Source organism: Danio rerio, chromosome 13, assembly GCF_049306965.1.
Source record: "Danio rerio strain Tuebingen ecotype United States chromosome 13, GRCz12tu, whole genome shotgun sequence".
NCBI lineage: Eukaryota > Metazoa > Chordata > Actinopteri > Cypriniformes > Danionidae > Danio > Danio rerio.
In genome coordinates this window covers 3,911,980-3,931,271 of record NC_133188.1, presented here as the reverse complement: position 1 = coordinate 3,931,271, position 19,292 = coordinate 3,911,980, and the positions used below count along the sequence as shown (strand labels likewise).

The window sequence follows — 19,292 nt, the reverse complement described above, 5'->3', positions numbered from 1 at the left end:
GGCCAGCCGAGAGACATAGTCCCTCCAGCGTGTCCTGGGTTTTCCCCCAGGGCTCCTCCTGGTGGGACATGCCTGTAAAACCTCCCTAGTTAGGCATCCAGGAGGCATCCGAAACAGATACCCGAGCCACCTCAGCTGACTTCTCTTAATGTGGAGGAGCAGCGGCTCTACTCCGAACTCCTCCTGGCTGGCAGAGCTCCTCACCCTGTCTATAAGGGTGCGCCCTGCCACCTGCAAAGGAAGCTAATTTCGGCTGCTTGTAACCGAGATCTTGTCCTTTCGGTCATGACCCAAACCTCATGACCATAGGTGAGAGTAGGAACGTAGATTGACCGGTAAATCGAGAGCTTTGCCTTTCGGCTCAGCTCCTTCTTTACCACAACGGACCGGTGCATTGACCACATCACAGCTGCCGCTGCACCAATCCACATGTCAATCTCACGTCTCATCCTTCCCTTACTTGTGAACAAAACCTCAAGATACTTGAACTCTTCCACCTAGGGTAAGGACTTTCCTCCAACCTGGAGATGGCAAACCATCTTTTTCCAGTGGAGCACCATGGCCTCGGACTTGTAGTTGCTGATTCTCATCTACTAATAATACAATGTGCTAATTAAAAGTCGAAATGCTAATTTAAGCTACCGTTTTAATATGTATAAGAAACCCCACTTTTTTTTTTTTAGCTTGAATGTTAAAACAGCTCTCCCATGGTTTGTCAGTCACTCAAAAGACCCCCCGTCAATATGAGTTTGAGACCCCTGCTTTAGACGAAGCCCCATTTACATCAGATTGCTTTTAAATGCTATCTATGGCACTGAAAAGCCTTCGATTATAATAAGAGATTTCATAAACACTCCTGACAGTCCAGTCGTTTACAGAGGACTGTAAATTAGCAGACAGATTGCCATTCCGATGGTGGGTTTTTAGGATCATAACTCAATGAGGAAAAACAAAGCGCCCGAACGCAGGTAATTCTGAGATGCCTTTATTACACTGCATGTAGAAAGTGGTGCCACGGGGAACTAATTATAGCTCTGGAGAAAGTGATGGCCGTCTGTTGGCGGTGTTTAAACGCTGCGCTTCATCTCCTTAGACAGATCAAGCGCACATCAATCATACCTCTTTCCTCAGAGGTTTAGAGCGCAACCACTTTTTTTATCTTTATGGGCTTTTTTAGTTATAAATCCTGAATACTGCAGCAGCCCTGGGTGACATTTTCCTTGTTTTACTGAGTCAAGCATCAGTCAAAGGTTTGGACACAGAGTGTGTGTGGTTTGTTGTCATTAGCTGCTGTATGTTTCTATCCAAAGATGCAAATTAAATGTATGCGCAAAACTGGAATATGGCATAAAACAGTGCCCCCACCCCCCCAGCCGCGTGTATGTGCATATAGTTTTTTTTTTTATGTACATTTCATATGCACGTTTCCGTCAAGCATTTTTTATGCAATAATTCAAACGGCACATAAAAGATAAAGATAAACTATATGTTGTTGTGGTCATGTGTTTATTAATCCCATTGAATCCAATGTAAGCAGTTAAAGAGCCAATATTATACATGAAATATGGTCATATTTTGGTTATATGGATCTCCAACAGCAGTCTGATATGCATGCTAGGTCAAAAAACACTTTCATGGTCTTAGCCATTATCCCAGCGCCTCCCGTATGAATCGTTCAGTGATTCATTTGTTCCCAAACCCCTCCTTAGCACGAAGCTAATCTGCGCTGATTGAACTGATGACAGTCTGTTGTGATTGTTCGCCAGCCTTCAGCGCGAGACAAATGCCCAATGCGGTTTGTCAAGGGTTCCCATCCCCAACATTGGTATAGGATCCAATCGCAACGCATGCCCGAAACACGCTTCATAGTAAAACTTACTCAACAGTGTTATTCAGACACCTTACCACCAAAAGCAGTGTAGTCAAACACCAGCATATTACTCCATTCTTAACCATGACACACATTCAGTATTAATCCACACAGCAGCAAAAGCTGAAGCATTCTGAAGCTTGACCACTGCACGTGTGTAGGAACAGCGGACAGTGGCCATAGCAATGACAAACGGCAGTGGAACGCGAGCTCACAAATGCAAACGAGCTCGTAAACCTAATTAAAGAATTAAAAAGCAAGACATGATCATATTTTATTGTGGTAAAATAAGCGTAATCTTGAGGTCTTTACCTTTCATATAAGCCATTTCTGACACTAAGGGCTCTATTTTGACGGTCCATACGCAAAGCGTAAAACGCAGGACGCAAACGCTTTCAGGACGTGTCAGGATGCATTTTTGCTAATTTAAGGATGGGATAATCGGCTTTGCGCCATGGCGCATGGTCTAAAAGGGTTGAGTTTATTTTCTTAATGAGTTATAGGTGTGTTTTGAGAATAAACCAATCAGAGTCTCATCTCCCATTCCCTTTAAGAGCCAGCTGCGACGCGCCATAAGCGCATTTTGACGTAAAGGAAGTTCACTTTCGCTTTTGCTCTCGTGGATGGGGAAACCTTTACGCACAGACATCAATTAGCCTATAAATAATTAATTTATTTTGTTAAGCGCAAAGATTTGTTTCAAAACTATTTCTAAATTCAGTTCTAATTTTCAGCAAATAAATAAATGAACAATAATAATCAAGTGTGTTTAAAATACTGAGTTATTTCCAAATACACCTGCCATGCCCCATATGGTCTAAAACCTGACAGGTGGGCAAATCTAAGCTTGTTTTTAATAAAACAAATATAAATATGCATATAATAAATAAAACTTCTAATAATAATAACATTATACAAAAGCAAATTGAATGAACTGAAAAAGCCTCCCGAGATGAAGAAAGTAAGGCAGTGGTTTTTAAATCTTCATGTTGCCTAAAGATTAATATGTTTTGTAATATTTTAATCATTTATATTTATATCCTGTAAATATCCTTAATATATATATCCTTAAGATATTATATATTTTTCATATGTAAAGATATTTGCGTATTGCTCTGCATCTTGTGTGTAGTGTGTAAGCCAGGCGCACTTTGCGCCAGACAATAGACCGACTTTGTTCTGGTCTAAAGAACAGACTATTTACAGTTTCTCAAAATAGCAACACGCCAAAACACGCCTGCTTTTTTAGACCTGAACACCTATGGGCGCACATTTGAGAGCAAATGCATTTGCTATTTAAACAGCGTGGCGCAACACCTCAAAATGACCCTTGCGCCGAGCTAAAAGTAGCAAAAGAGTATTGCGCCCGCCTTGTGCCACATTGCGCCGGGTGTATGATAGGGCTCTAAATGTCTCAACCTGAAGTCAAGTTATTATTTGTTGTTCCTAAAACTTGGATAAGCGACAAGACCTTTTGTCAGGTAGTGTTGTTTCAACCTAAAAGGCTTTTACTCGACACATTTGTGATGATCTGTACATACAGTCTACTGTGTCCAAACCTTTGTGTACACTTGCTTTTTCTCAGTTTAATGAAAATGTGATTATCTTTATTTGATGTTGTCATACCCGTTTCCCTGACTCTTGTTCTTGAACTCATTTTCTCTCCTTTTGCAGGAACGCTATCGACAGGATTGCAATCTGGCCGTGCAGCTGTTGAAGTGCAATAAATCGCATTTCAGGAACCACAAGTTTGCTGATGTAAGTACCAGGATCCTTATAGGTAGCTAGTTTTAAGGCACACCCCCTCCCACGTTTAAAGGAATAGTTCACTTAATATACTTTTTTTTAATCTGTAATTTTTATTCATCTCATGTTGTTTCAAATACTTCTGAGCTTTTTTTTTTTTTTAAAGCAAAGGTTTCCTGAATTTAGATTTTTACCATTTTTTTTGTGCTTTTACTTTCTACTTGATGACGAAAAATCACCTCAGTTTTATTCATAGGCACAATGTGAGCCAAAATACAGAGTTTGATGCATTTCCTGATATTTATTTATGAGTCGAGCATGATAAATCCTATTTTAGTGTCTGGATTAAAGTACATTTAATTTATTTTAAATACTTTGAAATCATGTTAAGTGGGGATGCAACGGTTATAGATTTTGATAGTAGGATTATAGTGTGAGGAATAATCACGGTTATCATGATGATTACGCATTTATTAATTTCAAAACACTACTCAGGCCCGTAGCCAGCCTGGTGAGAGGGGTGGTTCTTTTTTTCTGAAAAAGTGAACCTTTTTGCAGTTATTTGAGTTTCTATTTAACTATGAGATTTCAATCCTGCATTTTAGTGACTTTTTTTTGCTCGATTAGCTAATCAGACTTGATCATAACCACACTTTTTGATGTACTAAAAATATTTCCCAAAAAATGCAATAAAAAAAATTTAAATAAGATTAATTAACAAAACAAAACAAATGTATTATATATCATTAGGAAATATCTGTCTTAAAGTCTTAAAGTAAAAAAAACTGTAGTCTACTGTCATTTATTAGAATAAAAACAACCTGGCCAGCACATGCAACTGCCCTCAGTCACAATTTGGACATTTCAATAAAAAAAATAATAATTACAACAATAATAGCCTATTAATAATAATAATCATAATAATAATAATAATAATACAATATTAATTATTCTTTAGATTTTTTTCTAGCCTCTTTGGTTAAACAACATAAAGTCTTATTACACGTACAGGTGTTTCAGGCGCATGGTCAGATTTTCTCCAGGTAATAATTTATTTTGTTTATATTAATTTCGTCCCAAAAATGATTAGACCAGTCCAGTTTTATCTGGAATGCATCCCAGGTCACCTTCTGAAGTGGTTTGAGCGATTGGGTTTATATCCGATCAGAATAAAACGAATAAAGTGAGAAAAAAAGCCTCAAAAACACAGACGTGACGGGATTGCGCCTTTTGCTGTGAAGTGACATCTGACAGCTGAGGACTCCGCTTCCCATTTAAAGCTTTCGTCGGACAGTTATTTAAAAAAAAAAATTAATGGCGAAAATAGGGAAAGGGAGGTCATGTACTGGACAATTCAATAAATATACAGGACGTCCCGGGTAATGCGGCCAGTTAGCCTAGAACCTCATGGATGGGGCAGATTTTCATCTGTTAGGAAGTTAGTAACTTTTGCCTTACCCTGTTTGGCCGTCAGTATCCATGAATGTCGCATCAAAGATTCAAATGTTACCTCGCAGTGGGTTACGTTACTCGCGTCACATTATTGTGGCTTTGAGGCTCTACGGGATTCGAATTACTGGCCAGAGTTGATTAAAATGACACTATTACAATAAATATTGAATATAAATATATTATATTAATTATATAATAAATATATAATGTTAAATTACATAAAAATAATTAAAGGGACAAAATCTGGACCTTTTAACGAACCACCCGAACCCCCCCTGGCTACGGGCATGAGAGTTTAGAAAATCTCGTGAAAACTATATGATTTAAAGTGTTATTTATTGCTGCTCAGTAACTAATTAATACAGCACAAAATAATAATAAGAACAAACAGTAGTCCATTTCTCTTTGGACTGAAAAATACAACCCAGTCTCATTCTGAAAACGTAGTCCCGTGCACATTTCTGGAGACTTTCTGGAGAAAAATCAAGGCATGATCATATTTTATTTTAGTTAAATAAGTGTAATCTAGAGACCTTTGCCTTTCATATAAGCCACTTCTGATACCAAATGATCAAGTCAAGTTATTATTTGTTGCTAAAACTTGGATAGGCGACTTTTGTCAGGTAGTGTAGTAAAATATTATGTACTGTCATGGAAAATTATGACTTTCACTATGTAAAAGAGCAGCTTAGACATTTTGCTAAACATCTTGTTTGATTATTTGTAAGAAACATGGATTTGAAACAACATGAGTGAACACTGGCAGAAGTGTGTGTGTGTGTGTGTGTGTGTGTGTGTGTGTGTGTGTGTGTGTGTGTGTGTGTGTGTGTGTGTGTGTGTGTGTGTGTGTGTGTGTGCAGTGGGCGCAGCAGAGGACCTGTCGGAGTCTGAATGTGTTTTGCCCTCCACAGTGACACTCGTGGACGGGGATGAGACTCGGATTTTACGGACTGGGATCAGGGAGGAATAGTCAGAGAGAGAGAGAGAGATGAAGAGAAAGAGACCAAGAGAATAGAGAGAGTGTGTTAGCATGGACTGTGTGTGTTTGTGTGTTACGAGACACACTGCTGGTCTTTCTGTCTCACTGGCAGAGAAAAGGCAGAGTATTGACAAGGTGCCAAATTGCAGACGCATCCGTCTGTTTGGCCTTTGTGTCTGTCCGCGGGGGGAAAGTGGGCCAGATTTCCAGTTGACGGACAGCACTGTGTGTACGCCAGCAGAGAGGTATGATACGACCGCTCGGCCTCGTGGGCATACGGGTATTGAACACATCGGGACATTATCACCTGTGGCCCGCTCTCCACATTACACACATTTATCACTCTGTCAGCACTCGCTTGTTTATTTCGCTAATATCATTAAGTCAGGGCCAAAGCGAGGACAATGCGCTTAGCACGTTTGCTATTTGAATCGTTTAAAGCTGTTGAAAACGCAGAAACACCAGACACTTATTTACTTCATTTGTTGTTTTAAAGTGCACATGAAATCAAAACAGACCACATTGATTTTGTTAGCATTACAGTTAGCATTATAGTCTTGTGGTGGACAATTCATCTGTGCATGTCATTAAGAAAACAACAATAGCGTGCCCTTGTAATCTTTAATTTAAATCTGAAAATGCACTTCCTGTTGGTTTTCAGTTCAAATCTCAGATGACGTCTGTCTGAGGTAATGGGCGTGGCTAACATACTTAACCACGCCCCTCCAGCCCTCAGTTTTGACAACAGAAATTTTTCTGAATGAAATGCCTACTTTACTACATCCAATCAGCTCGCAGTAAAAAAACAAGCCACGCCCACTTTTTCCTAATTTAATAATCCGTTTCTATAGGAATTGTCACAACACGAAGAAAAAATACGTCACATCTTTCAGTTCTTGCAGACTTTAAGATTGGGATGGTTGTATTTTCAGGGCTGCTCTACATTGGAAAAATATGACATGAACAATATTCTTATTGTGGGATTTGTATTGTACTATACAGATGCATGATTTTTCACTAAATACCTTGAATAGGCATTTTTGGGAATAGCTAATTGTTCTAGAGTAAGCAGGAAGATTTTGTTAGGCGCTTGATCTGCATAGAGTGTCATATAAATGACAAAAATGACACCGCAAATTGAGGTTTTCTTTCTTAGAGATTTAGTCTTCTTTCTAGGATGAATATATATAATTATTTATATTAATTTATTATTAATGATGACATTTCTGGACAAATGAGTTAAAGGTGCAGTATGTAAGTTTGACACCCAGTGGCTGAACTAGGTATTGCACTCCTTGTTCAAAACACACGCAAGCGCAGGTTACCAGATGGACGTGCCTGACTATCGAGCCTAAAGGCTGGTTTAAGTCGTGGTGTAAATAAAGGCAGCGGCAAGCGCTAGAAGGAATATTTAACCAACACCTGAAATTTATATTCTTGAAACGGCTTCTGTTTCTTGAAGCTCAACAACAGAAAACTGACAATGCTCAGCTTAGGTACAGCTCATGTGCTTTATTCAGTGTTAAATGCTAATAATGTGAGTCTGAATGCCATTTTACATCACATGTATTGCTGTACTACTGAAAGCAGCAGCAGATAGTTCACCTCAGATCTTGAAAATAAAATAAACCATTTGAAATGGAGCTTTAGAACTGAGACTCAGTGCAAACCAACACATATCAGTGATTCAGCATCTACATTTAATAACGTTAAGGAGGTTTAATATGTATTAAATAGACTGAAAACCTTATCATTTTGCTGGAGTGCAGTGAGTGCACTATTCTGTGCTTGTGAATGGCTGTATTTACATTTCTGTCATGTTTCGTCTGGTGGAAACAGCCAAATTGCTTATCACTGCAAATCTGGTCACGTAGTATGTTATTTACGTTCGTTATGTTTATGTTACTTGCTAATTAATAACCACCTCATGTGTAACTCTGAATCTGTGTGTCATTTCGGAGTCTGCTACTGTCCAGACACCGGATATTCTGGACGTCGCATTTTCGGTAGCGGACGCATACTTTGAAGGCCTTCCTGACTGAATTAATCACTCCAAGGCAACCCAGGGTGCTTAAATATAATTGGCTGAACTGGCATTGGGTGGGTTAAATGACCAAAACAAAGACAGCCGTTCCGGCACGGAAAACACATTTTCAAAGCAGAATATCTGACTCAGCATTGTTTTCCATATAAACAAGACTGTTCACTTAGCATGTTGCTTAAATATTCGCAAACATATTATGGTATTTTTATGTTTTAGAGGAGTCAGAAACTTACATACAGCACCTTTAAAAATAAACATTGTTTTCCACTGCAATATAAACATGAACAGAAAATTGTTTTGTTAATTTATTTGAATTGCTACTAAAGGATTACACAAAATGAAAAAATGTGTGATTAAAGTTGTGCTTTATAAGCAAAAAAAAAAACATTGTTTAAAAATATAATATCATTTCTTATATTTGAGAATCATTCTGTTTGAAGTTAACTAGATTCTTCAAGTCATACATCAAGATTTATTTTTACTTTTTGTAATTAAGTTCATTTATATAAATAATTTATATGAAAATTTACTGAAGAATATAAACAAAGACCATTATATAAATAATCACAATATTTTTTAAGATGATAAAAAATGCTTATGTTTGTCCAGACATTTAGACTTTGCAGAGAAAGCTTCACTTTCCAGTGTATGTGGGCACAGGATCTTCCTCTTTAGCCTCAATTAATTCACAAAGGATCATTCTTCATCCTTTTTTTAATTTATTGAATTGACAGCAGCGACTAATCTCTCGAATCACGATCTCTCTGTGAGAACCACAGCAAAGCAGTGAGTTCACCGGCACCGGGGTATTTTTAGAAGATATTTGATCCACTGTCCAGATTATCCTCTTGCCCTGCTCTCATGAACTGTCTAATTCATTACTCTGTAAGTGAAATCCACAGACTATTGCTTTGGTTATTTTAAGGCTCAGTTGCACCTAAGCCATTACCTTCTTTTCAGTCAGGCACTTCTAGCATTAAGCCGCTGTTGTAAAGCATCCACTTTAAAGTCGTCATTTGCAAAATTCTCCAAATGAATGTCAAACTGATCTGCACTGCATATGCAACTGGCCACTTGTGAATCCTCTCATGGCTTCAGAAGTGCTTTGAGAACTGGGGAGCCATTATGCTTCAGTCCAGTGCTGGCAAACTGAGAGTTATTACAGTGGCTGTATTATAGAGGCTGTTATCTATCTATAGCTAAAGATGGAAATGATGCAGAGTAATTGGCACACGGTCTTTTACTGCAAAGTGCAGGCCAGCGCAATACAAGTGTAATTGTGCATTCTCTTTGTTGGAAAAAATGACCACTAGCATGTTAGAAGGTGCAAGTAGACCTAAATGCTAATGATTCTCATTATATAAGCCCTAAGTTTTGCACATGTAGACAATTTGTTTGATGTTAAAAGCTGAGTACATAGGGTGTACTCAATAGGCCATCTAAACCATGCCAGGTCGCATTTGACCCCCATTTCCCGGTTCGTTTGACAAGTGTGAGTGCTCACCTTGAGTGACTTACCTCCAGGTCTGGTTCAGTTATCCAGCATTAAACCACTGTTATTTGTTTGGAAGAGGTGTGCCAGAGCACGGTTTGTTTGGGCTTTGTCGGTGTGTGCAAAACACGTCTGAACCCGAAACTGAAGATGCAATGTCACCTTTAAGGGACCGTTTCATATAGATTATTAACAATTCTTACTGTTCAATGAACGCGAACAGTCATAGTTTATTAAAGATGCAAACCCCCTGCTGCTCCTTCAGCAAACCTCCCAATACGTGCAGCACGAGGACTTTCATGAACATTCATAAGCATCACATGTGGTGAATCTGTTCAGCAAAAGGACTCTGTGCCTCAGCATATCAAAGGACTTGAAATTATACAAAACAATATAACTACTACCCTTCTGTTAAAGTGAACAGTCGCATCATCGATGACATAAGCGTCCTCAGGCTCAGAAGTCAAAAAATGCAATGTGAGTGCGGGCCGAGGGGGGGTAATTACACCTGGGCATGGTTCAAGACAACTGTGCCTAGTGTGAGTACACCCTTACACAATATTGGCAAGAGTTTTGGGACATCTTCATGAGGAATGATATCCTAACTCGTAGGGTTTGCAGAGTTGGCAGATCCTTAACCACTGTAACAGCTCCAACTCTTCTGGGAACGATATCCACAATGTTTAGGGAATTTTTGATCATTCGTTTAGATGCGCATTTGTTACGTCAGGCAATGTTGTTAGATGTGGCTCAGAGGTTGAGGTTAGGACTTTCTGCAGGCCAGTCCATTTCCTCTACTTTGACCTCACTTATCCATTTCTTTGTGGACTTTGCTTTGTGCACTGGTGTGCAGTCATGCTGGAACTGCAATCCCCTTCCACAAACTCTTCCCACAAAGTTGGGAGCATGAAATCAAATTGGGAGCACTTTGAAAGGCTATTTGTTTGGCTATACAATATAAATACTTAAAGGGTCACGAAACACCAAAACACATGTGTTTGAGCTGTTGACAGTCGTATATGTGTTCTACACTGCTAAAAACACTATTAGGACAACTATATTTCACTAAAAAGTGTAAATTGGTTGTTTTTGCGTTATTTCAAGCAAATTCGTACTTCCAATTTGAAACTAATTTTTGAAGCTGCGTCACGGTCATGACATAATAGCGTGTATTCCAGCGTGCAGACTGGACGCCTGTGCCAGAGTGAGTCTTATTACATCTTACAGTGTGATGCATTAATGCATGAGTAAGGCTTGGTTCAAACCAATCAGCGCGCTCTATTGTGCAACTTCATTAATATTCATTACTGTCAGAGTGTTTAGACGACAGAGACGCCACGTTGTGTTGGCAAAACAAGCGTGAAGTGTTGCTTTTATAGTTAAAATTGTTGCTGCAGTTAAGTTTTGTTTTCATTTTCTCTCTGTGAGAGCTCAGAGTCACGTGTGGATTAACAGTGTACGCGACGCTCGACAACAATAACTTACGTGTCTAAGGAGTCGCATTGTTTACCTGAGAGCTGTTCTCATCTGCAAACGCTGAGATCCGGATTCGCTTTAGTCTCCTCTTAATAAAGACGTGGCTCTAGTTGCTGGTGATTGTCCTGTCTCTACAGATTTGGTAAGTGAGCGACCAGTGCTCTTTGTTTATTCAGTTTGTTCGTATCCAACAAACTATTGCACCGAGTGTAAACATGTTAGCACCACAACCAAACTTTAACCTCGTGTAGGATTTTCACCGCATTTTGTGACCGGAATAACACACGCGGCTTTCTGACGCTACCTGTCGTGTGCATCTAAGTTTCCGGGAAGTGCTGAGGTCTTTTTTTCTCTCATTCGCCGTGCGGTATCAAACATTGCATGAAAAATACAGGCTTAGAGCAGCTCCTCGAATCAAATATCTTGTTTGTTTGATGTCCATGTAAACACAGTCCCTTTCTCCCCTGTGTGTGTGTGCGTGCGTGCGTGCGTGCGTGCGTGCGTGTGTGTGTGTGTTTTTGACTCTGAAAGTCAACGTGCCCAAATAGACACTCCCACACCATCCCTCTTTTCTTTCTCCGACACTCCCTCCTAAACAGAGCTGGACACGCCCACTTTTCTGACTTTTTCCAAAGTAGAGGTGTGAAAACACCCTGCTGAAACGAGGGGGTTTCATGGCCCTTTAAGGTTCATGTCAACACTGAAGTTCAATTTAGGCTTGTCAACAGATTTTTTTTTTTAAGTCAGGGAGGAAATAAGTCTGAAGTTTAATATAACCCTAAAGCACGATAGAGTAAACAAGTCATCACGGGTATATTGTGTGTATTGACGAATCAGATGATCATTGAACAGTTTGTAAACACACCAGAGTTGCCCTGAATTTCTGTGTGAGAAAGAAACCTCGTTTTGCATTCAATGTGTTGGCCATTGTAGTACTTTGTGTAACATCCCACTAGCATGTGACGCTGCAGTGTTACCTAACCCCCAGGGGCAATTAATTTAGGGAGCATCATGTAGATTTCTGAGCTAGAAGGCCATGAAGGGGTCAAGCTTGGAAGTGCGGTCTGAACGGATCAATTCCCCCGTGCCCTCATGCCCAGAGGAAGTAAGGGCTTTGTGGGTAATTGCTGCCTCACAGGATCGTTACAACATAAAGCTGAGCGGGGCTGTGTGATCACTGATTTTCCCTGCCTTTTTCCACAAATCAATGACCTGGCCTTGCTTTGTTAAATTGTGCCACACTACAGAATGAAATAAAGGCCTCATCACCTGCCTTTTTTCTTTTAGTCTCTCTCTCTCTTTCTCTTTTTTTCTCTGTCTTTCTTGTCCCTCTTCGGTAATAATCTAATTTGAGGTGAGCTCTTTACTCTTTATCCTCTCTCGCATCAGGCCCAGCAGACATTGGATTGAATAAGACGCTATTTTCTGCGGTTCTTGATCATGACTGCGATAGCCTTCATCAGGGCGGTATTAGCAGATAGGCCTCATCAAACACCCTATTCACATCCCAGTGTTCATTGAGCACATGTTAGTGAAATTGTTCCTTTTAAGAAGACTTGCATGAGAAGATTCATCCATCAAATCGTCACCTTAGATTGATAAGGTTCTATCTGACATTTTTTGTCAAAATTGAGTTATTTACATAATTTTCGTAAATGCCAACTTATTTACATTATGTGATGTGTTTTTAAAAATTGTTTACATTTTAAGACTTTTTATTTAAAAAACAAAAAAGGTTTTATCTACAAAGTTGAACTCCAGCTTGGCTCTATAAGGTTCTATCTGTGAGCCAATCAGCATTTTTAATGCACGCACGAGGACCAATCAGGATCAGCTTTCTTTGTCATTTCGCCGGACTGCTCCATTGACAGCGAGAAACACCAGGAAGACAAAAATCACACAAAATCAGAGTCGGCTAAATAAAGCCGCACCACACAAAATTGAGGCGTGTAAAAAGGTAATGATTTAGAAGCATTTCTTGACATTGAGATTGACAGCTTAGTCTCTTTACTAATCTGGGGTCACCACAGCGGGATGAACCACCAACTTATCCAGCATATAATTTAGCAGCGGATGCCCTTCCAGCTGCAACCCATCACTGGAAAACACCCATACACACTCAATCACACACATACACTATGGCCAATTTTAGCTCACCCAATTCACCTGTACCGCATGTCTTTGGACTTGTGGGGGAAACCAGAGCACCCGGAGAAAACATACAGCAAAACGGAGAGTACATGCAAACTCCACACAGAAATGCCAACTGACCCAGCTGAGGCTCGAACCAGCGTTTGTCTTGCTGTAAGGCGATCGTGCTACCCACTGTGGCACTGCATCGCAGACATTGATATGAAATGTTACATTTTATATTGTTGAAAAAGAGATGAATATTAAAAAACGTAAATATTGAATGTGAAATATATTTATTTGTTATAGTCAGTGAAACACTTTTCAGTGTTTATTAAACTCATTTGGTCACCGTCTGTTTCTTTTGGTCTTTAAATTTAATATTTGAAGGGCAAATACTTAATTTAATTTATAGGGCATATAAGTCAATAAATATGATTCAATAATTCATATAAAGCATAAAATTGCATAAATATTAACATATTAATTAGATCAAATTAACATCCGCTCTGGAAAAAAATATTTAGCCCAGCCTTGTAAGCTCAATTTGAACAAGAATAAATATCCTAAAACATGAAATAAATGTTGTAGAAACCAAAATTTAACTTTCTCCAGCATCAAAATATTGTTACAACACCAATTTATATATTTTTTGATTGTATTTCTTGAAAAATAATGCTTCAATGAATGAGCTGGCAGATAGAACCTTATAATTCCAAGCGGAAAATGACATTTCAGAATGAGAAGGTTCTATCTGCATTTACCGTGGTTTTTTTACTCCAATTTGCAAGTGTAAGAGAACTTTGCTCATTTGCATTTAGAGAACCGTTAGGGTCTCTGTCATGTTAATGTCTGAAAGAGAACTGTCACACACATGTTGTTTGCTATATGGAATGCAAAAACTTTGAAGCTCAATATCTCAAAATCATTCAGAACCAGATAGAACCTTATAATTCTAAGGTGACGAAATGTGCAAGCTACATAGGTCTCATAGCAACAAATGTGGTTCCATAGAAAGTATCAGACTAGACAAGATTAGAGGCATGGTTTTCACTGAAATTCAAGGATATAGATTCCCACCCTTATGCTTTTAATTGAAACTTTCTTTCTTGACACAAAGACGAAGGTACTTTCTCTTGTTGTTTTTGTCCTAATCACTGCTGCTTCGATTGTCTGGTAAAGACAGTGCAAACATTCTTACAATACATTGTATTTTCGGGAGTGGGGTCGGTCTTTAATAAGCTTTTCACTAGATGTGAACTGAACTGTTGGCTGTTCTAACTAAATGCCTGTTGGTAGTAACGCAAATGTTCTCATTATCCAGTTTTGTGTGTGTGTGTTTATATTTTCTGTAATGTTTTGCAGTTGCCATATGAGCTACAGGACATGGTGAACAAGCATATGAAGAGCAGCTTGCCCAACAAGACTCAGGGAGCTCAAGCCCAGGATCCTGACACTCTAAGCCTGACTCCTGCAGATGTAGTGCCCACTTCGGTCATTGCTCGTGTTCTTGAGAAACCCGAGCCCCTGGTGCTCAACTCGGCTCAGTCTAGCAGCAGTGCAGGTCGGCCTGTGGCTGAGGATGTCTTTGTACACGTGGACATGACGGGACCACAAGATGATGATGGAGGGCGGGAAAATGGTGGTCCTGTTCCTGCTAGGCCTCCTGCGGTAGCTGATACTGACCAGCAGCATGTCAATGGCATGTGTCGAAGCCAGGGCAGCCTTGATGGTCCTACAGGAGATGATGGTGCAGCTCCCTCTTTCGAGAAGCTGAATCCTTACCCTACTCCTTCACCACCAAACCCGCTCTACCCAGGTCGCAAAGTGATTGAGTTTTCTTCTGATGATAAAGTCAAGATCCCCAAGAACAGCCCACTGCCCAATTGCACCTACGCTACTCGTCAGGCTATTTCTTTGAGTCTTGTGCAGAATGAAGAAGAGGCAGCCGAGCGCCAGCGCACAGTGCCTAATAGCCCTGCCATATCTGATGGGGGTTGGCGATCTGGAACCTCCTCATCTTCCGGTGGAGGGATTGCTTCTCACCAGAGGACACCTCCACAGATGGATGCTACAGACACACTCTCCAGTCATTCAAGTCCCTTTAGCAGCCCCCCTCAGCCGCCCAGCGCCTTTGCCAGTTCTGGAAGCTCCGAGGAGGACCTTCTAGCCAGCTGGCAGCGCATGTTTGTTGAAAAAATGGCACCTTCTTCAGATGGCTCCCTTGTCAACCGCACATCCTTCAGCAGTGAGACGGTAAAAGATCTCCAAAGAAGTCATAATGGAAAATCAGGAGTTGGTGCTCTGAGAGGTGCTTACTCTGATGGTGAGGAGGGATCCTCGGCTCAGAGCTGGACAGCAAGTAGAGAGTCAAGTTTGGACACAGACACCAGCAGCATGGCAGACCTTCGGGCAAAGAAGACACAATATGGTGGCGACTTTTCCCATGAAGAAGGTGAACACCTTCTGATGGCTCTGGATCCACTTGATAATGATGGTGCTAGCGGTGACACTATGGTCACCATTGAGAGTAGTCCTGCCTCTGCGAAGCGTCAAGAGTTTGCAGAAGATGTTGGATCGGCGGGAAGTTCAGCAGAAGAGCGAGATGTCCTTCCCCAGGACTTTCCTGTCATTGGCTCAAGGGTTCTTTCTTCCCTTGAGGATTATGCAGATAAGCCCCCTCGGACTGGCTCCTCGCGACCTCTGAAGAGTCCCAAGAGGATGGGGGTTCATCACTTGCACCGCAAAGACAGCCTTACCAGAGCCCAGGAGCATGGCAACTTGCTAGACTGAGACTTCCAGACTTGTTTTTCTCCTTTTTTTTCTTTTTCATTTTAACCTCGAGTGCTCTTCGTCTTACTAGCAATCACTAGTCATAGCAGCACACAACAAGTGGAAGGCATGGGATCAGGCTCGATGCGGTTATCCCAGAGTATGCTGCTGTTGCTACTCTTCTGTCCTCTTTTTAAGGCACGGAGCACTCTTTATCTCTGGAACCGACAGTATTGATGGGATCCACGGAGAGGTACCGGCTGCACCTTCTCTTAGTCCGGCTATTTTGAGTGGACAGTGCTTCAGGGATAATACAAGAATGTCATAGCCTGTATTAAGGTGGATTTCACCAGTTCAAGCCTTGCTTCTGCTTGATGCGCAGTGATTGAGTGGGCGACAGCAGTACACAGCCATACAATCACACCTCCGCAAGAGGAAGAGTTCTTCAGAGGCGACAAGATTGAGCAGCATTAAATGTGATCTTCGTGGCACTGTGCGGACATGGAACTTTTCAAATAATGGATGTTTTGACATTCACTTTTGCCCTCGGGTGAGAGTTGTCTACCCAGATAATGAAATCTATTCAGTATCCCAGTACAAGCCCCTTGTTTCGGGAGATTGGGATGGCACTGACGGTCACAGCTTCACAGATACCACTGTGTCAGGCATTCTGCTGATTGAAGCAGGTTAAATGTAATCTATGGGACTCTCTTGTCAATTTTCAGTGCCTAACCCTTGCTCTGACAGAGGGGGCTCTCCATCACCCTTTAAATGAACATCCTATACCTTTAGTCAGCTTTTAGTCATCACAAACCTAGAGGATCCTTCACCTCAGATGTTCAGTTGTCTCTCTTTATTTCCTCACCCAAACCTAAGGACAGCTTTTTGTACAATCTTAAACCATTCATGAAAGGATTTTAATTTTGATGTATTCAATATGTTTTAATGATCAAGTACTCGGAGATACTTCCTGATTTCATTCTGTTTCGTTTGACTAATGATATTTAAGACGGATTATGATTTCAAGTAAACATTTTGTGTATTTATTTGTCTTTTGCTGGTCTCATCACTTGCCATCCAAAGCAGTTAACCAGAAGTCTAAAGAAGTGTGCAGGTTCCTGAATCCTGAAATTAAGGTATGCAATCTACTACATCAGTTATTACACTGTAATATGCACCTCAAACAGTGCTGTATTTGCAATCTGTTTCAAAAGTCAGTATTTAAGAGTTGGATATGACACAAGTTAAGCAGAAACATTTGGATTTATTATTTGGTATTTTTTGTCCTCCAATTTCGAACAGCTGACAACACAAATTTTCATTCAGAGGGCATATTAATATTTCAAATCTATGCATATAGTGCTGTTTTAAAAATACCTTTACAAAGGATACTGTCTCTACTGATAACCAGTGCTTAATTTGTACCGGAACAAGCCGGATCCGGCACCTCATTTTACTGATCCCCCTCCTCATTGCATGAACCCCCTCCGCAACTACAATTACAACTTTGTCCGCAACTTTCCAACCCTCTTCACTTTCGTCTGTGACACCCCCATATCCCCCTAACACCCCCCCCCCCCTACCCCCCCCTCCTCTTCATTTTTGTTTGTGACACCCCCCGTACCCCCACCCACCCGGAGAATCACTTTCGTTCACAACACATCTCTCCTTCCCCGCTCATTACTTTCGTCCCAGACACCTCTCCCTCTCTGGTAACATGCCAGACCTCGTGTTCTGGGACCTCGCAATTTACAAAGTAAGCACTGCATATATTTTACTGATCCCCCTCCTCATCACACAAACCCCCCTCTACAACTACAACTTTTTCCGTTACTCCCCAACCCTCTTCACTTTCGTCTGTGACACACCTACATCCCCCCTCCCCCCCGCTCTTCAATTTCGTTTGCGACACCTCTCCCTCCTCTGGTAACATGCCAGATCCGTTACTCTAATCTGTTCCGGGACCTCGCAATTTACGAATTAATTTCTGCTGATATTACACAATTCCCTCTCCTAATCGCACAAACCCCCTCCGCTACCACAACATAACTTTTTCCGCGACTCCCAAACCCTCTTCACTTTCGTCTGCAACACACCTCCCCATCCTAACCCAACACCTCCCCATCCCCACTCTTCAATTTCATCCGTGAAACCTTCCTCTGGTAACATGCCAGATCCGTTACCCCGATCTGTTCCGGAACCTCGCAATTTACAAATTAAGCACTGCTGATATTTTACCGATACCCCTTCCCATCGCACGAACCCCTGCCACAGCTACAACTACAACTTCCTCCGCGACTCCCAAACCCTATTCACTTTCGTCTGCAATACACCTCCCCATCACAACCCACCCAACACCCCCACCCTCGCTCTTCAATTTCATCCGCGAAACCTCTCCTTCCTCTGGTAACATGCCGGATACGTTACCCTGATCTGTTCCGGGACCTCGCAATTTACAAATTAAGCACTGGTAATAATGTTCTGATCTTGCATACAGTTGACGAGAAAAAAAAGATACTGAAATTTCAGCCAGAAACATGCCTGTGATGGAATGGCGCTAAAACATTTTGTTAAATCCCAGATTTAAAGGAAGCCATGTTTTGATCTTAACGAATGTAATCGTCTTTTATGTAGCATTTGTTTTTCTTTGGTTCCTCACTATAACCCATCATACTGCTGTATGGCTGTCTTTTAAGGGGAATGTGCGCCCCACCATCATTTAGTGTGTTTTTTTTTTCTGTGTGTATTTTCTGTGTGCAAATCTGAACTGTCCTGATTATGTGTGGAAATCTGAACTGTCTTGATTGTGGATGATTAGTCTGTCCAGCAGCTGTTTGTTTTCTTTGTGTTCATCTTAAAATCTTTGTTATTTCAAGCTTTGTTCAGATAGCATTTATCAGCTTTTCTCAAATGAGTTTCAGATGCAACCACTGAAAGCATCCTCATTCTTTTGTTTTTGATGAATATATTTTAGAGACGAATAAACTCTGTGTTGCCTTTTTAAATGTGTCTTGCTTTGTGTTCTCTTCATTTAAGAGTCTTAGTCTCTTGGCCAGTCATTTTCGAGATTTCCCAATTGTGGTTGAAGCACTGTAGGCTACGCTATTCTGTGTTGTACTTCAGAAATCGACTAGTGCTCTCAAACGATCAATCGCATCCAAAATTGATGTTTGCCTTTACATCATTTGGGACCCAGGACTATAAAGATCCATTTTTATACATCATCTGAATGCTGAATAAACCTAAAATGCTGAATCATTTCCACTAGCTTTCCATGGGACATTATTTGGCTGAGGTTTTGAAAATTTGTAATCTAAGGGGTTCAGAAATG

At 40.7% G+C, this 19,292-nt stretch overlaps 1 protein-coding gene across 6 annotated transcripts in view; it reads left to right on the top strand.

Moving 5' to 3' along the window:
* The window catches only part of tjap1 (tight junction associated protein 1 (peripheral)), a 155,632-nt gene extending 136,662 nt beyond the window's left edge, over positions 1-18,970 (top strand). For 5 of the 6 annotated variants that reach the window (XM_068212900.1, XM_068212899.2, XM_021480930.3 and 2 more), the window contains 2 exons: positions 3,545-3,628; positions 14,555-18,966. In XM_068212900.1, coding sequence (XP_068069001.1) covers positions 3,545-3,628; positions 14,555-15,982 — 1,512 coding nt within the window. In that variant the 3' untranslated portion in view covers positions 15,983-18,966. Of the gene's footprint in view, positions 1-3,544; positions 3,629-14,554 lie in introns of all 6 variants that reach the window. The other variant, NM_001365539.1, reaches the window with a different exon arrangement.
* Positions 18,971-19,292: the final 322 nt, after the last annotated feature.